This window comes from Meleagris gallopavo, chromosome 3 (assembly GCF_000146605.3).
Source record: "Meleagris gallopavo isolate NT-WF06-2002-E0010 breed Aviagen turkey brand Nicholas breeding stock chromosome 3, Turkey_5.1, whole genome shotgun sequence".
In the NCBI taxonomy this organism is placed as follows: Eukaryota; Metazoa; Chordata; class Aves; order Galliformes; family Phasianidae; genus Meleagris; species Meleagris gallopavo.
Genome location: NC_015013.2, coordinates 54,581,248 through 54,598,210, shown reverse-complemented (window position 1 = coordinate 54,598,210; position 16,963 = coordinate 54,581,248). Strand labels below are relative to the sequence as shown.

The window sequence follows — 16,963 nt, the reverse complement described above, 5'->3', positions numbered from 1 at the left end:
CTAGTAATTCTGAACTGGGTAACAATCTGTGTATTTGATAGGTGCCTGTCTAATGCAGTATGATTGCTTAGTTTTCTGTCAAAAGTGTGTAATAGAAAAATGTCGTCTTGATGATTGAGGGAAATAAATAGTCTAATGACCTTAATGTTGATGAGAAATGTAAAAGCTGGACTTGATGAAGTGCTCTGGACAGCAGTCCTGGTTCTTCAGAATGTCTTTCTCCTCTCTTTCCCATTTCATAGTCATAGAGTACTAAGGCACACTGCAGTTATTTGTACTAGCCGGTCTCTGCATATTCGAGCTACTGTCTGCAGAAGTAATGCACTTGAAGATGAAGAAGGCAGAGGGGATAACATGTTGGTGTTTGTGGATGTAGAAAATATCAATACTGTAAGTTCTTACTTTTAATAGTGGTACTGTTCTTCAGTTCAGCACATGTGTAAATGTCTCCAGTAGAGCCAATACTTAAAGCTTTTTTGTACTGTAACTTTGACTTTGATATTAAGTAAACCTTTCATACTTAATCGTTCCAATTAATGTTAGTGCTTTCTTTCCAACAGTAAAGCTGTGTGTCAAAACTGGGAATCTGCTGTAACTGTTTCTACCCCTAAATGTGATCTCAAGCCTTTTTCTTTGAACTCTTTTTGGAAGATTATTCCAAAGTCATGGATGTATTTGACATGCATGTCTTTCAGAATTGCACTGAGTGAGACAATCTTCATTGCTTCTCTCTGTGCTGCACCCTCAGTAAAACTAGTGAACACGTGAAGGAGCCTTCTGTGTTTGTATTTAGTGAAATGTCTGAACAAATTTTTGCAGATGTAGTTGAAATACAGACATATCTGTTGCAGCCTGTTGGCGTAGCGGAGCAGGTGACATTACTTCAGTTTGTCTCACCGTGCTAATTCAAACTTACTCAACTTTTTTGGTTAAAATTTGTTCCCATTTTTTCAACCATAAAGCAAGGTAGTTGAATGCATTGCTTATTAGAACTCCTGGACACATAAATGGTGGTAGAATCATGGAGCTGATTTGTCATTTTGTGTTGTGTGTATGCTCTGGTTTTTCTTCAGCTACTAAAGTGAGGAGGAAGGAATGTGCTATAAAGAATTTTTCAAATTTGCAGATGGCACTACGTGGAACTTAATTTTCCATTGTCATCTTCTCCTTTCCCTGAAAAAACCAATCCTGAATGTTGTTTTTCCTCGTATGTAATAAAAATCCTGAATTCCTGGGATTTAGGATCTTGCAAGGATGCTGAAGTAATATTTAGAAACTAAATGCTGTTGTGGATAATGGTCTCTGTTGGAGGTTTTTTATAGTTGCTAAAATGCCACCTTGGAGGGAATTTTTCTTTGGAATTTTTTTCTTTGTGTAGTTTTATTTACTAGAATTAAATGTCTTGGATTGTCTCACATTGTAGTGGTTCTTCAATCCCTCCTTATCTCTCCTGCATATTGTATTGCATGTGGTTTGAAATGAGGAGTTAAATGGAGTTTCTAGCCATGCCATTTTGTGACAAATGCTTACTTTTCAATGAAGAACTTGACAACTATGATTGAACTTATCTGGCATTCTTTTTTTTTTTCTCCTTCTTAGAGTGAGACTGGTGTTAAAGAATTTCACATAGTACAAGTTTCAAGTAATAGTAAGCACTGGAAGCTTCAAAAATCTGTTAACGTTTCTGAAGACAAAGGTGTGTATCCCTATTATCAAAAGGACAGCAAATCCAGCTTCTGCCTGATGAGGAAACTAGTTTTCCAAGGAGTTGAATTTTGAGAATAACTCAGTTGTAAAAATTGTATGTCCCTTTTGAACGTATTGAAGTGACCTTAAGCTAAACCTTAATTTTAAAAAATGAGCTTAATTTACAGGTAAATTATTTAGATGGTATAGAGAAGTACATGTCTAGACTGGCTGATAAGTTGCCACACAGGAGTAATGTTCCACAGCATTCCTTTACTTTCTTTTATTTATAATTATCATTGTGTTTAACTGATCAGTAGAATATTTGACAAATGCTCTATTCTATTATTAGAAATATGCCACAATTGCTAGTACTGTGTATCCTGCCTTAGCTAATATAATTGTTTCTTTTTGAAAAGACAAAATGCAGGCAACAAAAAAAGTGAACTGTTAACCGTATCTAAAAATGGTATCTTTGCATGTATGCTGATGCTTTTTCTACTTAAAAATGAATCTAATGTGTTGTCTTATTGCATTAATAATGAAGGTGAACTAGACATACTTTCTGTCATCTTTCAGTTCAGTTTTTGTTTCTGTCAGTCTCCTTTAGTTATGTATATATATGTATGTGTGTGCATATATGTAAGGTAGGTTAGCAGAAGATGATTTGCACTACTTGATTGTGATCAGTGTGTTTTTTATCTGAAGTTCAAAGGCTGACTTGTTAATAAGGGATTCTATGTGATTATGTTGAGGGGCAAAAAAAAAACTTGCTACTTTTTCTTTCAGACACTAAACTTGCTAGCAGAGAGAAAGCAAAGTTGTGCTTTAAAGCAGTGAAATGCAAAAACTCTGAAGGTAGGTTTTTCTGAATGTGCTAACATTTATGAAAAAATAGTCAATGTTGTATTGAAATTGAGACTTGTCATGATGCTGAGAGGATGCTTTCTTTTCTTATCCCTTAGAAAATTACACATTTGCAGACATCGTCTTTGGAAATGAACAGGCAAGTGAATTGGTGGAATTACATACTTTCTACTGAAAGCCTCTTTTTAAATGTAGAAGTAGGAACAGCTCTCCTTACACAAAGGAGATTATAGGATAGTCTGGTATTTTTGGTTAGTGACTCAACAGTTGAAGTCTTTTAGGAGTGCACTGAGATGCTAGCTTTTTCCTTCTTTTTTAGCTCTTAAGAGCAGTTCTCTAGTAGTTACCTAGTAGAAATCTGAATTTCATTTTTCTCAATTATCTTTATACTAAGATAAGTTAAAACTTAGGATTACTCTTGGTACACAGAATGTTTTTCCAAGACTTGAGAAAATAGAACACTGGTATTAGTTCAGAAATCTACACTAAGACAGTGATGTTAGGTGGATGTCAGTACTAGATTGCTTGTTTTCTTTATATACCTCTATACCTTTTTAAAAGTCAAAGAAAAACTGCTTACTACAATTTAATTTATAAGCATACAGATTGAGTTTAGGACTAAAAAGTCTGTTTAAGCTTCCCTAATGGACTTCAACTTTCTTCTAAGAAAAGGTTCTCTCTACTGGAGTGTTGTAGAGGAGTCCCTCCTTTCTAGCAAGTTATGCCAAAAAGTAGTTAGCTTTCTCATTGAGTTTGGATATTCTGCTGAAATTAGCAGTTTTGCAACAGTATATTCTAATCTAATCCCTCTAAATGGAGGGATTAGAAACCTGAAGTTTACTTATCATGTTTTGTCCAAGTATAATTGCTGTCAATCTTAAAACTACCAGTTCCTTAGCAAGCTTTTGGTGTTTGGAAATGCTTAGCACAAGTGATAACCCAGTACTTCTGGCTGTGCTTCTTACAATATGGAATATACTCTGCAGTCTCTGTTATTGTTAGCTAAACGTGCATCCCTAACTCTGGTAAATGCTTCTAGTTAACTAACCTGAGGAAAGTATTATAGCAATGATTATTTGCACGTGAGTTAGCCTATGGGGGACATGCCAACTCTCTTCACCATACTTGATCTTGTAGTGGCATGTCTGGTGGAAGTAATTAAAGACCTTATTTTTAAGTTCGGCCCTTGTGGTTTTAGGCCAATGGTCTGTAGCTGTATTCCACTATGTTTCCTTGGAGGTGTTTCTACATAATGCTGATCTCAGACGTAGTAACCAAAATGTGTGGCATCCTCTAGGTTTGCAAAGAGCTGCTTGGAACTCAAATACTATGATTCCTGTTAAAGGATATACTTGTGTCAGCTTAAATCCTGTTCTGAGTCCTTTTTCTTTATTTCTTGCAGATAATAAGTTCAGCTAGTCCCTGTGCAGACTTCTTTTTTCAAAGCTTATCCTCTGAATTGAGAAGAACTCATGTGCAATCTCAAACTCACGCATCTCAAAGGGCTGTGAAGCAATCATTTGATGAGGCAGTCAGATTGATACAAAGATGCAGTGAAGTGGACTTGAACATTGTTGTACTATGGAAGGTATGCATTTTTAAGTTTTGCAGAAGTAGGTTATGAGAGTAGGTAGATGATGATGTAGAAAATAACAAATATGGCACCTTGAACTTTCAAGCGTGCTTAGAGAAATTGTATCTTAAGTTTTGTATAAAATCAGACTAATGAACTAAAGTGTTGGTAAGCAGAGGTAGTCTTAATACTTGTTAATTTACCAACTGTACTTAAATGATTTTTCCAATGTCCTAAATGTATCCAGTTCTTAATGTTTTGTTTTTAAAAAATAAAATTTAAATTGTGAGTTTTGTTATGCTTGCTTCTATCAGAGAATTATAAGAATGTTACTCAATCTGCTTAAAAGAGGAGAACACATTATTTGCATCCTAAATAATTATGTATGGCAATTAGCAGTCTGAACCTGAGTTATGTGTGCTTACAAAGTGAAAAGCATAAACATAAATATGTAAGTCATGCTAGCATTGGAACGACTTATCTTCCACTTCTGGAGAAAGTCAGTAATTCTGTATTAAGAAGCTTATCATTTTTAAAAAAATTTTTTGTCTGCTAATGACTTTGTATTTTGTAGGCATATGTTGTGGAAGATAACAAGCAGCTTATTTTGGAAGGCCAACATCATATTGCCCTTAACACAGTTGGGAAGGAGGCGTTTTCATTTCCTCAGAAGCAGGTAATCTACTATGAATTTTTTCTTAGCGAGTGCTTTTTTTCCCCCCAAATAACTTGATGTGCCTTCTTGTAAATGGAAATAAATGGAATCACTTCTTGTAAAATATAACATAAGACTTGAGTAAGGTGCCACTATTTGGTGGTTTCATTAACTGTTCTCTATTATTTCAGGCTGGATGTAAAAGGTTATTAATGGTATTATGTCAAGTTAATAATGAAATGATGAATTATTATAAGAGTTACAAAATTAAAATTATTCTACACAACTTCTAATTGAAGATCTTTATTGTAATATCTTAAACAGAAGAGCAGAAACATCGGGGAAAGTAGCAAGACACTGGAAGTTTCAGTGGAATATATCAACTAATAATTTACTATTTCATGTTCTATATGTACTATTTCAGAGCCTATTTGCTTACGTAGAGAAATTAACATCTGTAAGAAATTTGTGGGTATCTCTTGCTATGTGAAACAGTAATAACTATGGAAGTTAAAGATAAATTGGTGTAAAAATATGTATGTTAGACACAATTTTTGCATTATGATTAATATGCAGAACAAAATATGTCTAGAGTTCTGCTAACCAGTATAATGCTGCGTTTTCTTGTTTTGGTGCCAGTTTCCTTATGTCTTCCAGTATTGCAAGATTTTCTTTTTACTCCTTTTTTTTTTTATTATGGAATAGATGGGATGAGACATGTAGTTTGAGCTAAACTGCCTGCTCTTAATTCCTACTGGGGATAAAAGGAAAATCAAGGTTGAATTTTTGAAGAGGATTTTTTTCTCTCGCAAAAGCAAAAACAAAAACCTTTGCATGTATGAACTCGTGCTATGCTGAACATTATTTTACTGTGTTGGTCTAATTACATCTACTCTTTCTGGTGTTTTTCTTCCTTCTTTTAAGATGTATGTAGAACAATCAATAACACTAAATATCTGAAGTTAGGAAGTAGAATGCTGTGAACTTCTGCTCCTGATCTCACTGAGGTCTGGTTCTTGCAAGTCATTGGGGAGAGAAGCAGTAGGAATGAATTGCACTTGTATCCTAAAACAAACATGGCACTGAACATTAGAGTGATAAGGACTTGCTTTTTTTTTTGTTGACTATATCTAGATAGCTTAATTGAATTCAGTTACTTCAAAGTAAGTGAAATGAATCCTGCCACCAGCAACAAAAAGGGTTGGGATGTATCCACAATTCATTTTGAGAGTTGAATGCTACTGTTCTACAGACTATAGAGACCACATTGTCAACAATATTCTTGTTACAATTGCAAATAGAAGCTGCGTTGATTAATGTATTCGCTTTAAGTATAAGGAGCCAATTTTCAGAACTTATTTGGAATCACTCTGTGCCTTGGAAGCAGAAATCTTTCTGCACTGTCATGCAGTTGAAATCTAGTTTATAAAGAGGATAGTTTTTCTTTTTTCTTATAGTGTATGCTTAATTGCTACATCCTTATGGTAACCAAAGCTCAATCTGAATTTGGACTTCAATAGCTCGTAATCTCAGGACTGTTGAGGACTGAAGTCTTTTACACTCGCTATGTTTTGATTGGCATTTTATGTCACAGGAGAGAAAAGAAACTCCACTGAGATGGAAGATTAAGTAGAACCTTACAATCATCTAGGTTGAAAAATGCATTCATGATTACCAGCTCAATCATAAACCAGTCCTACCAAGTCCCATCACTAAACCATGTCCCTTGTTGCCCTATTCATGCATCATTTAAATACACCCCAAGGATAGAGAGGGCACCGGTTCCCTAGGCAGCCCATTCCATGCTTGGCCACCCTCTTCATTAAGAAATTATTTTTAACATCTAATCTAAAGCTTCCCTTGTACAACTTGAGATCATTTATTGTCATTTTTCACTTGAGAAAACAGTCTGACACCCTCCTTAGCAAGGAGCGAAGCAAATCCTCCTTTCAAGTAGTTGTAGATAGTGGTGAGGTGTCACCTCAGCTGCTGCTTCTTCAGACTAAACAATCCCAATTCCTACAGCGACTCCTCATAAGTCCTTTTTTTTTTTTCCTAGTCTTTTCAGCAGTTTTGCTTTTCTCTCTACACATTTGAGTAATTCCTCACTCTTGTAGTGAGGAGCCCAAAACTCTGCACAGTATGCAGACTTTGGTCTCTTGTGCTGTGTATGAGGGAGTAATTGCTTTACTAGTCCTGCTGGCCAGGCTATTTCTGGTGAAGGTCAGAATGCCATTGGCCTTCTTACTCACCTGGGCACACTGCTGACTCATACTCAATTGACTGTTGGCCAGAACCTACAGATTCTTTTCTGTTGGCCAACTTTCTAGCCTCTCTTTCCAAGCATATATTGTTGGTGGTAGACTCACTGTGGGACCCAGCATTTTAGCAATGTTAAAAGTCCAGTCACATGGCAACTCATCAGTTTAGATGCCTCTCTGCAAAGCCCTTCTACCCTAAAGCAGATCAGCAGTCCTAACTTAACTACCTGGAACTTACTGAGGGTGCTCTTGATCACATCGTCCAGATCATTGATAAAAAAATTTTAAACTAGCCCCAGGTCTGAGCTTTAGGGATGCCACTGGTGTCTGGCAAGTGGTTGAACTGAGCTCTGTGCACTATGACTCTTTGAGCCTGGCCATCCAACCACTTCTTTGCCTAGGAAACTACGCACTTGTCCAAGTTGTGGGCAGACAGTTCCTCCTGGAGAAGAAACTGGGGGCAATGGTTCCAAATGTGTTGCTAATATCCAGATAACATCCACAATCTTTTCCTCATCTACTAAGCAGGTCAGCATTTCACAGAAGGTTAGTCAGGCACTACCTGCCTTTTATAGACCCATGCTGGCTGTTTCTGATCACTTGATTATCTTGTATAATAAATGATTGAAACTTCACAGCAGTTAAATATGTGGAGTGAATGAAGTAAGGAGTTTAAAGAATCCCTGATATGGGATTAAATTAGGCTATGCAGAGGAAATAACATACTTCATCTGTTAATGTTTGCATATTCTTTGAAATACTTAGTCTTGAATTGAGGTTATTCAAGCAGTGAAAAGGGATGAGGGAAATCCCAAATTCAAACTGTACTTCTAACTTAATGTTAACAGCATTTTTGTAAATCTGTGTTCTGTACTAGTCATACAGCAAGGTTGGAAACTAGACTGTTCCTGGGTATCTTGAGCTGACACCAAAGTCTGTTTTCTGAGGATTAGACAGCAGAGGGAGATGGAGATGCATGCTTTTTACTACTACTTTATACAGTTTGATGAAGGGCTGCTCAGTTCTGCAGAATAAATCTGTCTGCAAGCTCAGAACAGTGGAGTCAACTAGGATGCAAATGGTGTCACTCTGTGCATTTCTTGTTGTGTTTTCCTTTGTTATTGTTGCTCTTTGACTTTTTTTTATTCTTTACTTGAGGAAGCTTTTTCTTCATGCGTTAATAACCAGCAAAAGAATTGTTGCTTCGGGCAATGCAGCAATTCCCAACCAAGAACGGTCTCACAATTGATTGGGAGAAAACATAAGACAGTACCCACTTCCCTTGATCTGATTTATTTTAACCCTCTGAACAATTACTCCAATCTTAACTGGATTCTTCAAATAAGTTGCTCTTAATTTTGGGGAGGTTAATTTCTATGTACTTAATGACTTCTCCTTTGTCAATTGTCTCTCTGAGACTAATTTTTTGCCTGCCCCTAGGGGTTTAGTTTGAATCTGTCCAAACTTCTAGGACTTATCAGAAAAACAAAGCTTCAGTAAACATCTGTAGTAGAGAAGTACTGGATTTTTTTTTTTTTTTGACATGTTTTTCAAGTTCTTCAGCCTGTTGCTGGCAGACTGGTAAATGGGTGTGCCAATGCATGATCATCTTAAGGTTTCTAAGCTAGGATGTTAAGACTGTTGACTGAGATGCAAGGACAGGTAACTTCTGTTTGATTTTTGTGGAACACATTAATGCGTACAACCAGAGACATGGAACAGGCAGCAGGATATGGTTATTCATTTTCCATAACAGCACAACTTGCCAGAATACTTGATTTAAAAAACAAAACAAAAAAACCCAACAAACTAACAACAAAAAAACCTCTGGTTTCCATAAAACACAAGATAGCAGAGTTGAGGAAAGGTTTAAAAGGCTTCCAGCTAAAATTTCTGTATGTACCTGCATTAAAAATGGTAAAAGTAAAGTGAAATTCTGTGAACGCTTTACCTGGAAGCTCAAATGCACATGTTTTGTTTTATTTCCATAGGAATCATAGAATGATTCGAGTTGGAAGGGGCATTTAAGAGCATCTAGTTCAAGCCTTCCTGCTATAGGCAGGGACACCTCCCTCTCGACCAGGTTGCTCAGAGCCCCATCCAGCCTGGCCTTGACTGCTTCCAGGGAGTAGGCATCCACAGCCTCTCTTGGCAAACTGTTCCAGTGTCTCACCACCCCCACAGTAAAGAATTTCTTCCTGATATCTAATCTAAATCTTCCCATTTCCAGTTCAAAAAACATTTTCCCTTGTCCTGTTGCTACCTGCCTTTTTTTTAAAAAAAAAAAAAAAAGTACTCTCCGTAGCTTTCCTGTAGGCCCCTGCAGTTGCTGGAAGGTCTCTATGAGGTGCCCTTAGAGCCTTCTTTTTCTCCAGGCTGATGAGCCCCAGCTCACCCTGACCTCGTACGGGAGGTGCTCCAGCCTTTTGATCACTTTGTGGCCCTCTTCTGGACCTGCTCCAACAGCTCCATGCCCTCCTTTTGTTGGGGGCTCTAGAACTAGATGCAGTACTCCAGATGGGGTCTCATGAGAGAAGAGCATAAGGGCAGAATCTCCTCCCTCAACTGCCTTCCTGCTGGTTGCACTTCTCTTGACACAACCCAGGATACAGTTGGCCTTCTGAGCTGCAAGTGCATACTGCTGGCTCATGTTGAGTCTTTCATCAACTGACTCCTCTAAATCCTTCATCTTAGGACTGCTCTCAAGCCAACCTGTATCTGTGCTTGGGATTTCCCTGATCTTGCACTTGACCTTGTTGAGCTTGATGGGATTAGCATGGGCCCACCTCTCAAGCCTGTCCAGGTCCCTCTGGTTAGTCTCCCTTCCCTCTAGCTTGTCAACTAGGAATTCAGTGTATAATTATATTGAACTCGATGTTCAGTATATAATTATAAATGTTAAACCTCTTTCCTTCTGATAATGGCAATGATAACTATGCCTTTGGAGCTTGCTCACTTTCTGTCATTGGACACAGATATGTTTTTAAAACTGAAGGGTTTTAAAGTGGATGAGTTTGATTTTTCAATTTCTATATTTGAAAACATTATTTAATTTTTCTTGTTCTGATCATGTTTAAAAGCACATTAACCTAATTATTGCAAGGATTGCTTTTGAAATTGAAAATTTTAGGCTGTCTGATGTTCCTTAAACTCTTCAAAATGATTACATGTGAATATACCATTTCTATGCATCTATTGGAAAGGATGAAATTCTCATGTTGGAAGTGTCCTCTAAGGTCAAGGGATTATTATGGGTATATCTCTATGTATTTTGCTGTCTATTAAATCTGTTATATAATTCAAAAGATGCATTGATTAATGTGTAGGTTTTGACTTTCCCAACTTCAGTATTTTAGTATTTACAGAAAAATTCTAAAACTGGTGTGAAAAATACATGATTTCAGAAGTATAAATAATGATAATACATAATTCTGTTTCAGAGTAGCAAAAAACCTCTAACACTTATGGTCCTTATCTTTTTTTGCGACTACTGAGTATATGAAGATAGGAAAATCTTTCCACTTGGAACAGTAGCCTTGTGTTTTATTTTAGGTACATATCTTTGAATTATGGCCTTCGTAGATGATGGCTTTGGGCAACAAAAAGCTTTCTAAAAACAGCTTTACTAGCACAAATTGTACCATTTGTAGCCATTGGGAGACTACTGTGGGAACAGTGTGGTTCTGTCGGTACTGTCCATTTCATGCTTCCAATTAAGAAACCCACAAACTTGAATGCTGCCGTCTATCTTGACATTCTGGTCAATCTTGTCTGTGCCACTAGCATTATGTATGGATGAGATTTTCCAATTACATCTAAACCATTTTTAAAGGGGAACATCTCGAACATTGTTATGGCCTTCTTGTATGGAATATGTGATGCTTGCTGTCTCCTTGCAAAGCCTCCATGGATCTAAGTAACTGGAGTAGGTCAAGAGGCTGGCTGTAGGTCTCAGAACTTTTGGGTTTTTTGCATATTTTTTTTTAAAGGCAAAACTTCATTTGAATTGGTTCTAGGAGCTGAGCAACAAATAGCCACATGTTTAATTTTTAGTTTAGTTTTACTTTACTTCTAAGTGTAAATGGCTGAATATCTTGAGGTTTTTACTTAATGCCTTTTTGAAGGGAAGGTACAGGTCTGCAGGTGGATATGGGCATCTTTTTTTGCAGCCTTGATTCAATTTCTGAAGCTCCAAAATAGTCAAGGAATTTAATGCATCTTTAAACTTAGCATTTTATTAGAGTCTCTAAGTAGCTATCTGATCTCTATGCAGATCTTGGTTAACATTTGGAAGTGCTTAATTCTCTCTAAAGCATTAGGTGAGAGAAACATGTGCTAAATGTCTTGTTGTAGTCTTTGTTCCAGATTAAGAATAAATAAATAAATTACAAAAGCTAGACAGTGAGCGGCTCAAATTGCAGAAACAGACATTGTTAGTTGAATCTGACACCTAGAGGGTGACTGGAATTAAATTTCAGCCCTGTTACGGTAAATCATTAATCTTGCTGCCTTCCAGTCTTTCAGCAGAGTAGGAGTATTGGAACTAAAGGCTTTGAAATATTAATAGCATTTGGCACTTTCACCAGTGAATGTTCCTGTTGTGTTTCATGATGTCTTTGTATATTTGTAGAGATAAACCTTCATATTTGTCTCTTGTAGGGTTTAAAAAAAATACTCGGGAGTTCTGATTGGGAGGACTTGGAACAGGTAATTCACTCTAGGGCACATTACAGTTTGTAGGATGTTGGCATGTGGTTGAAGTGGGAGTTTGAGATTAAAAAACAAAACAAAACACAAAAAAATAATTTGAACTCCAGAAGCTAGTGTTTATCGTTCTGTTAATTTCCATCAAATTAGATACCCATAAGGTAGGGAGGAAATACCCAATTCATTAAAATGTTAAAGTAATGTGACGGGGGACAAGTGTATTTCATACATTTCAAGCTCATTTCATTCATTTTCAAATTAATCTTCTTTTTCAATAGTAAAGAATTGCAGGAGTGATTGAAAACCTAATTGGTTTAGTTTCCCAAGTATTTCAGCAAAGGCTTACAGATTGTTTGCTGATTTCATTGAGCCCAGTGTGTATGTTTGAGTCATGTTCTGTTGTCTGTACAATTTATCTTCAACTTACAAGGTACAACTCAGCAGTGTTAATTGAAAAATATTACTTTGTGCAGCGTACTGACTTATTGGTGTGTTTCAGTCTTCCTTCACTCTCTTTAATAATAGCATTGATTGCTGCAATTTTTTTTTCTAAAGGTGAACTTTTTGCAGAATAAGTTCGTAAGGCTTTTTCCTCAGTAAATCCTGCTTGAAAAATAGATTATGTTGATTGAACACTGTTCAACAGAGTAGTGATGTAATGCTGGACCAAATGCAGCCTGATTGACTCATTTGGTGTTGCATCTTTCTGTCATCTGACTTCTTCTGCTTCAGAGATTGGATCCTAATCTTACAAGCAGAATCAAAGTAGTGTCCGTGCTTTACTTGGGCTTTCAGCTGGGGATGAGGAAAGGCAACTTGTATAGCACACTCTTGCAAATCTAATTTGTAAGATAGTCTGCCTTTTAAAATCCTTCTGTCATTGTTAGCATGTCATAAACTTCTGGGTTTTTTTTCCTGTGGATTTGTCTGGAAAATTTGTCTATTAGCTTTCCTTTTAACTTCTCAGTGTAGGTGATAGGCTCTTCAAGTTACAGCTGTTGAATTAGGGAACCATCTAAATGCTCTGTTTCTTAACAAGAAAACAACCAAATCCCAGCAAATCACCACAACTCTAGCATACTTGTGTGAAACTTGCACAGATGTTGTGTTCACGTGCAACTGTGAAACCTCTCTCAAAAGAGAAGGTAGCAGAAGTTGTGCCACTTCTCATTTAGCATGCTTAAATACAAAATACATTGGAAAAAAGTTAAGCTTTATGATGCTATTGGCTTATATTCTTGGAGTTACAGTTCATAATTAAAAACTTGTAAATTCTGAGGCTGGATTTCCTGTGTTGTTTCATAGTGCCTTGTTTGAATGTTTTAAGTGTTGTTCTGAATTTATTCCAGGAATTACCAGAAACAGCCCTCCTAAAGTTTTTTCGACCCGAAAGCGCACCAGTACCTGCAAGACCAACGCCAGAGCAGCTTTCCAATCTTATCAAGACAAGTCTTCATTACCCAGAGTCCTTCAATCACTCTTTCCACCAAAAAAGGTTAGCAGCATATTTTATTTATAATCTTTTGGAATATTATTAATTTGATATAAATCCTACTGGGAGATGCAACATAGGTCATAATGTGTAAGATAAAACAGTATGGATGCCTCAGTTCAAGGAAGGCGGGCAGAGTTCAGTGGAGGGCTGCAAAGATGATGAGGGGCCTGGGCCACCTCCCTTATGAGGAAAGGCTGAGAGACCTGGGACTGTTCAGCCTGGAGACGACTGAGGGGGGGGACTCGTATCAGTGCCTGTAAATATCTAAAGGACAGGTATCAAGTAGATGGGGACAGACTCTCTTCTGTGGTGTCCAGCAACGGAACAGTGGGCACAAAGTGGAGCACAGGAAGTTTCTGTAGGTGCATGAGGAAGAGCTACTTTACTTAGGATGTGACATAGCACTAGAAGAAGCTGCCTAGAGAGTTCGTGGAGTCTCCTTGAGGTATTCAGTACTTGCCTGCATGCTTTCCTAGGGATTCTATTATAGGGAGCCTGAGTTAACAGAAAAGTTATACTAGATGATATCCAGAGGGTTCCTTCTAACCCCTACAACTCTGTGATATGCAGGAGTGAAAGCTTGCTGAGTTCCTGAATGTGCTGCTTCAGGAATGTATAGGTAAATCAAAAGCTCAATTTAGAAAAACAGGTTGCAGTATTACAGTCTGCAGTTCTAGTTTTAACTACAACTGTTCTCAAACTTAATGAAAGTAAAATAAATGTCCTGAGTTTGTGTGAGTAACTACTTTAACACTAGCAGGTAATTCTAAGTTTTATGTTAAGAACTGTTAAGTCTATAGTACCAGACTTGATAATTTGAACTATGGCTGGAACTTCCATTAGAAATGGAAATGGTAACAGTTTAGGTCACTTGGATCTTGTCTCTTGGAATAATCTCAAAATTAAGCTTTTAAAAAGTAGACTGCTAGAGTGAATCAGCTGCAGCCTGTAAACTTGGACTCTTCCAAAAATAAAACGAGCTCCTCAAGCTCATTTCCAGACATGAAATGAATTGTACTTGCAATTATAGCTACTTAGATTTGAGTTGAGAACTCTGCTGTGTTATACTTGCATTTACCTCAGTTTCTGGCTATGCAAGTTGCCACCAGAGGTATTTTTTTTTATTTACAAAATCTTAACACTTTCAACACTTTATAAGGTGGCATGTTTTAATGACATGTTATGAAGTGTGCATCATTCCAGAAACAAGTTCGTGTCTTATTTTTACTAGTAGCACTTTTCTTTTTGATCAAGTTTAGAATATGTAACTGTTCAGCAATGGCAAGGGCTTCCAGTGAAACAAATCACTTGTTAAATAAATAACTATTTCAGCTGCAATAGTTTGTACCGCTGTCTGTAAATATCTTGGATTGCTCTTTCTGCAGGATTATTTATAAAAATAATCATATTAATTGTGGACAAGCGTATCTATGAGCTCTATTCAGGATAAGGGCTTAAATTAATAGTAAACATATGCACTGTTTGATGTGCAACTACTTGTCTTTGCAGCCTCTGTCTGGTACCTGTTACTCTCCTACTTTCCAATTGTTCCCAGGCTGTTGTAGATGTCATGATTGATTTGCGGCATAAAACAACAAGGTAATGTATTTATGTTGATAAAAACATTCTTTGTTCCTAGTTCTAGGAAGTCTTTCAAGTTTTAAGGGAAATTATTGTAGGCAGGCAATCAAAAAGACTCAGGAACTTCCAGGATTCCAGAGAAGGCTGACAGTTGGCACTCTTGCATCTGGAAACTATTGGAGTATAACTTAGTTTTGTAATTCCTGACTTCTGAGAAAAAGTTTTGAGAGAATGTAAACAAGCTTCTGTAAAGAGCTGGTGATGGACACAAAGTACCTTCTGAAATTTTGGAAAAATGTTAAATGAAGGGTTTGTAAAAACTGCTAATATGTTTCAAATGCAGAGAAGTAATGTTTGTTACCTTCTTTTTCAGCCCAGAAGCACTAGAAATCCATGGATCTTTTACGTGGCTTGGGCAAACACAGTATAAGCTTCAATTGAAAAGCCAGGAGGTCTATAGCTTGCAGCTGAAAGCTTGCTTCGTTCATACTGGTGTCTATAATCTTGGAACCCCCAGAGTATTTGCCAAGCTAGTGGACCAAGTTACCTTGTTTGAAACAAGTCAGCAGAACTCTATGCCTGCACTGATTATTATCAATAATATTTGACCACTTCCTGAAAAATCATACTAAAAGACAAAATAAATTGGATTCTTTTCTTATATCGCTGGTTGACATTTTGCTGCAGTTTTTTGAAATAGCACCTCGAACATCTAACTTGTTACTAGAGATCGTGTAGAAAAGAAAATAGCAAAATACTCAGACTTCTCAATTTGTTTCTCAATGCAACGCACGTTGGACTGAAAATATGTTTATCCTTTTGTATAATGTATTTCTTCTCTGGTAATTAAGATATTCTTAACACAAAGTAATCTTCAACTCCAGATCTGAACATAGTTCTATGTCTTATGCCCTGTCAAAAATGCAGCTTGGCTGCTGTTACAACTTCCAGCATGGCGTGTTTAATATTTGTGGCTGTATTAGGATATGGTTCAGGAAGAAACCCTCATTGGCTTTATCCTGTCAAAAGCCATTAGTCATAATAAATCCCAACCTTACTGTGAGTTCAATAGGGTGTCTCCAAGCTGTTTCTCGATTCTTTAGTTTAAAAATTTGTTTTGAGTTTTCAAGTCTATGAAAACTGGTGACCATTTGAGGTTTACAAGTCCCACAGAGGGTGTTTCAAAAATAATTTTTTCAACTAGTTTCAGTATTTTTCTCACTCATCTCAACACAAATGCACTATTTCACAACCATGAGATTGTCATTTAAATTGTCACTTGCTTTATTATGTAACTATAACAATTGATCTGTTTTAAAAATTAAATCTACTCAAGATTTTCAAGAAATGTATTATATTTATAACAAATGTACTGTAAATAGAATAAAACATACATCATATTCACTGTATGGACTGTTGCCTTGGATTTTTTTGCTTCCCTTTTATACAGCTGTAGCAGTTTACAGGTGCTGATTCTTGTATGAGAATTCAATTGTGTACTACTTTATCCTCGTCCTTCTTGCTCAGGTGAAGTTCTTTTCCTGTTGTCACTGTAGCATTGGTGTACATGTCAAATCGCAGAGGTTGCTGTATTTGCCTTTTGAGTGCTTAGAGTTCCTGGGAGCAAACCTCAATTCTGCTTGGGGAATATCAGTTGGTATGTGATGGGGAGTTGCTGTGTGAAGCAATCAAGTGCAACAAAATCAGTGAAGAGTTAGGAGGTGTGGCTTATGATGGATTACCCGAGTACAAAGAAATTTGAAGTACCTAATGAAGCCTAAACTTCAGGCTGTCTACCATATCTTGCTGCTGAAGAAGATTCCACCATATGACAATGACTTCTGGAGGTAGATTGTTTCATAAAAGCTTTTTAGATGTTTGTGGATATTATATAACAACGAAGGTGTTGCTTCTGAGACTGAGTGCTCTTCTGCTATTGGGCAGATTTGAAGGATACCCTTTCAAAATGTTTCTTGGCATTGCAGTCTTATACTGTGTCATGAGTTGGGGCACTCCTTTTAGAAAAGAAGTCGTCATGCCCATTAGTGATCAGCAGCTACAGGTCGCAGTGTTCTAGGTCACAGCTGATGTGTTTTCAGTACTTCTGCCACTGAAGTATTTTGAAGAAGTAACATTAT

General features: G+C 36.9%; 1 protein-coding gene across 1 annotated transcript in view; it reads left to right on the top strand.

Moving 5' to 3' along the window:
• TRAPPC8 (trafficking protein particle complex 8) overlaps positions 1-16,234 on the top strand; it is a 48,698-nt gene extending 32,464 nt beyond the window's left edge. Inside the window, 9 exon segments of the mRNA XM_010708891.3 lie at positions 243-390; positions 1,600-1,696; positions 2,476-2,544; positions 2,652-2,692; positions 3,956-4,141; positions 4,701-4,802; positions 13,099-13,244; positions 14,754-14,843; positions 15,199-16,234. Coding sequence (XP_010707193.1) covers positions 243-390; positions 1,600-1,696; positions 2,476-2,544; positions 2,652-2,692; positions 3,956-4,141; positions 4,701-4,802; positions 13,099-13,244; positions 14,754-14,843; positions 15,199-15,433 — 1,114 coding nt within the window. The 3' untranslated portion in view covers positions 15,434-16,234.
• Positions 16,235-16,963: the final 729 nt, after the last annotated feature.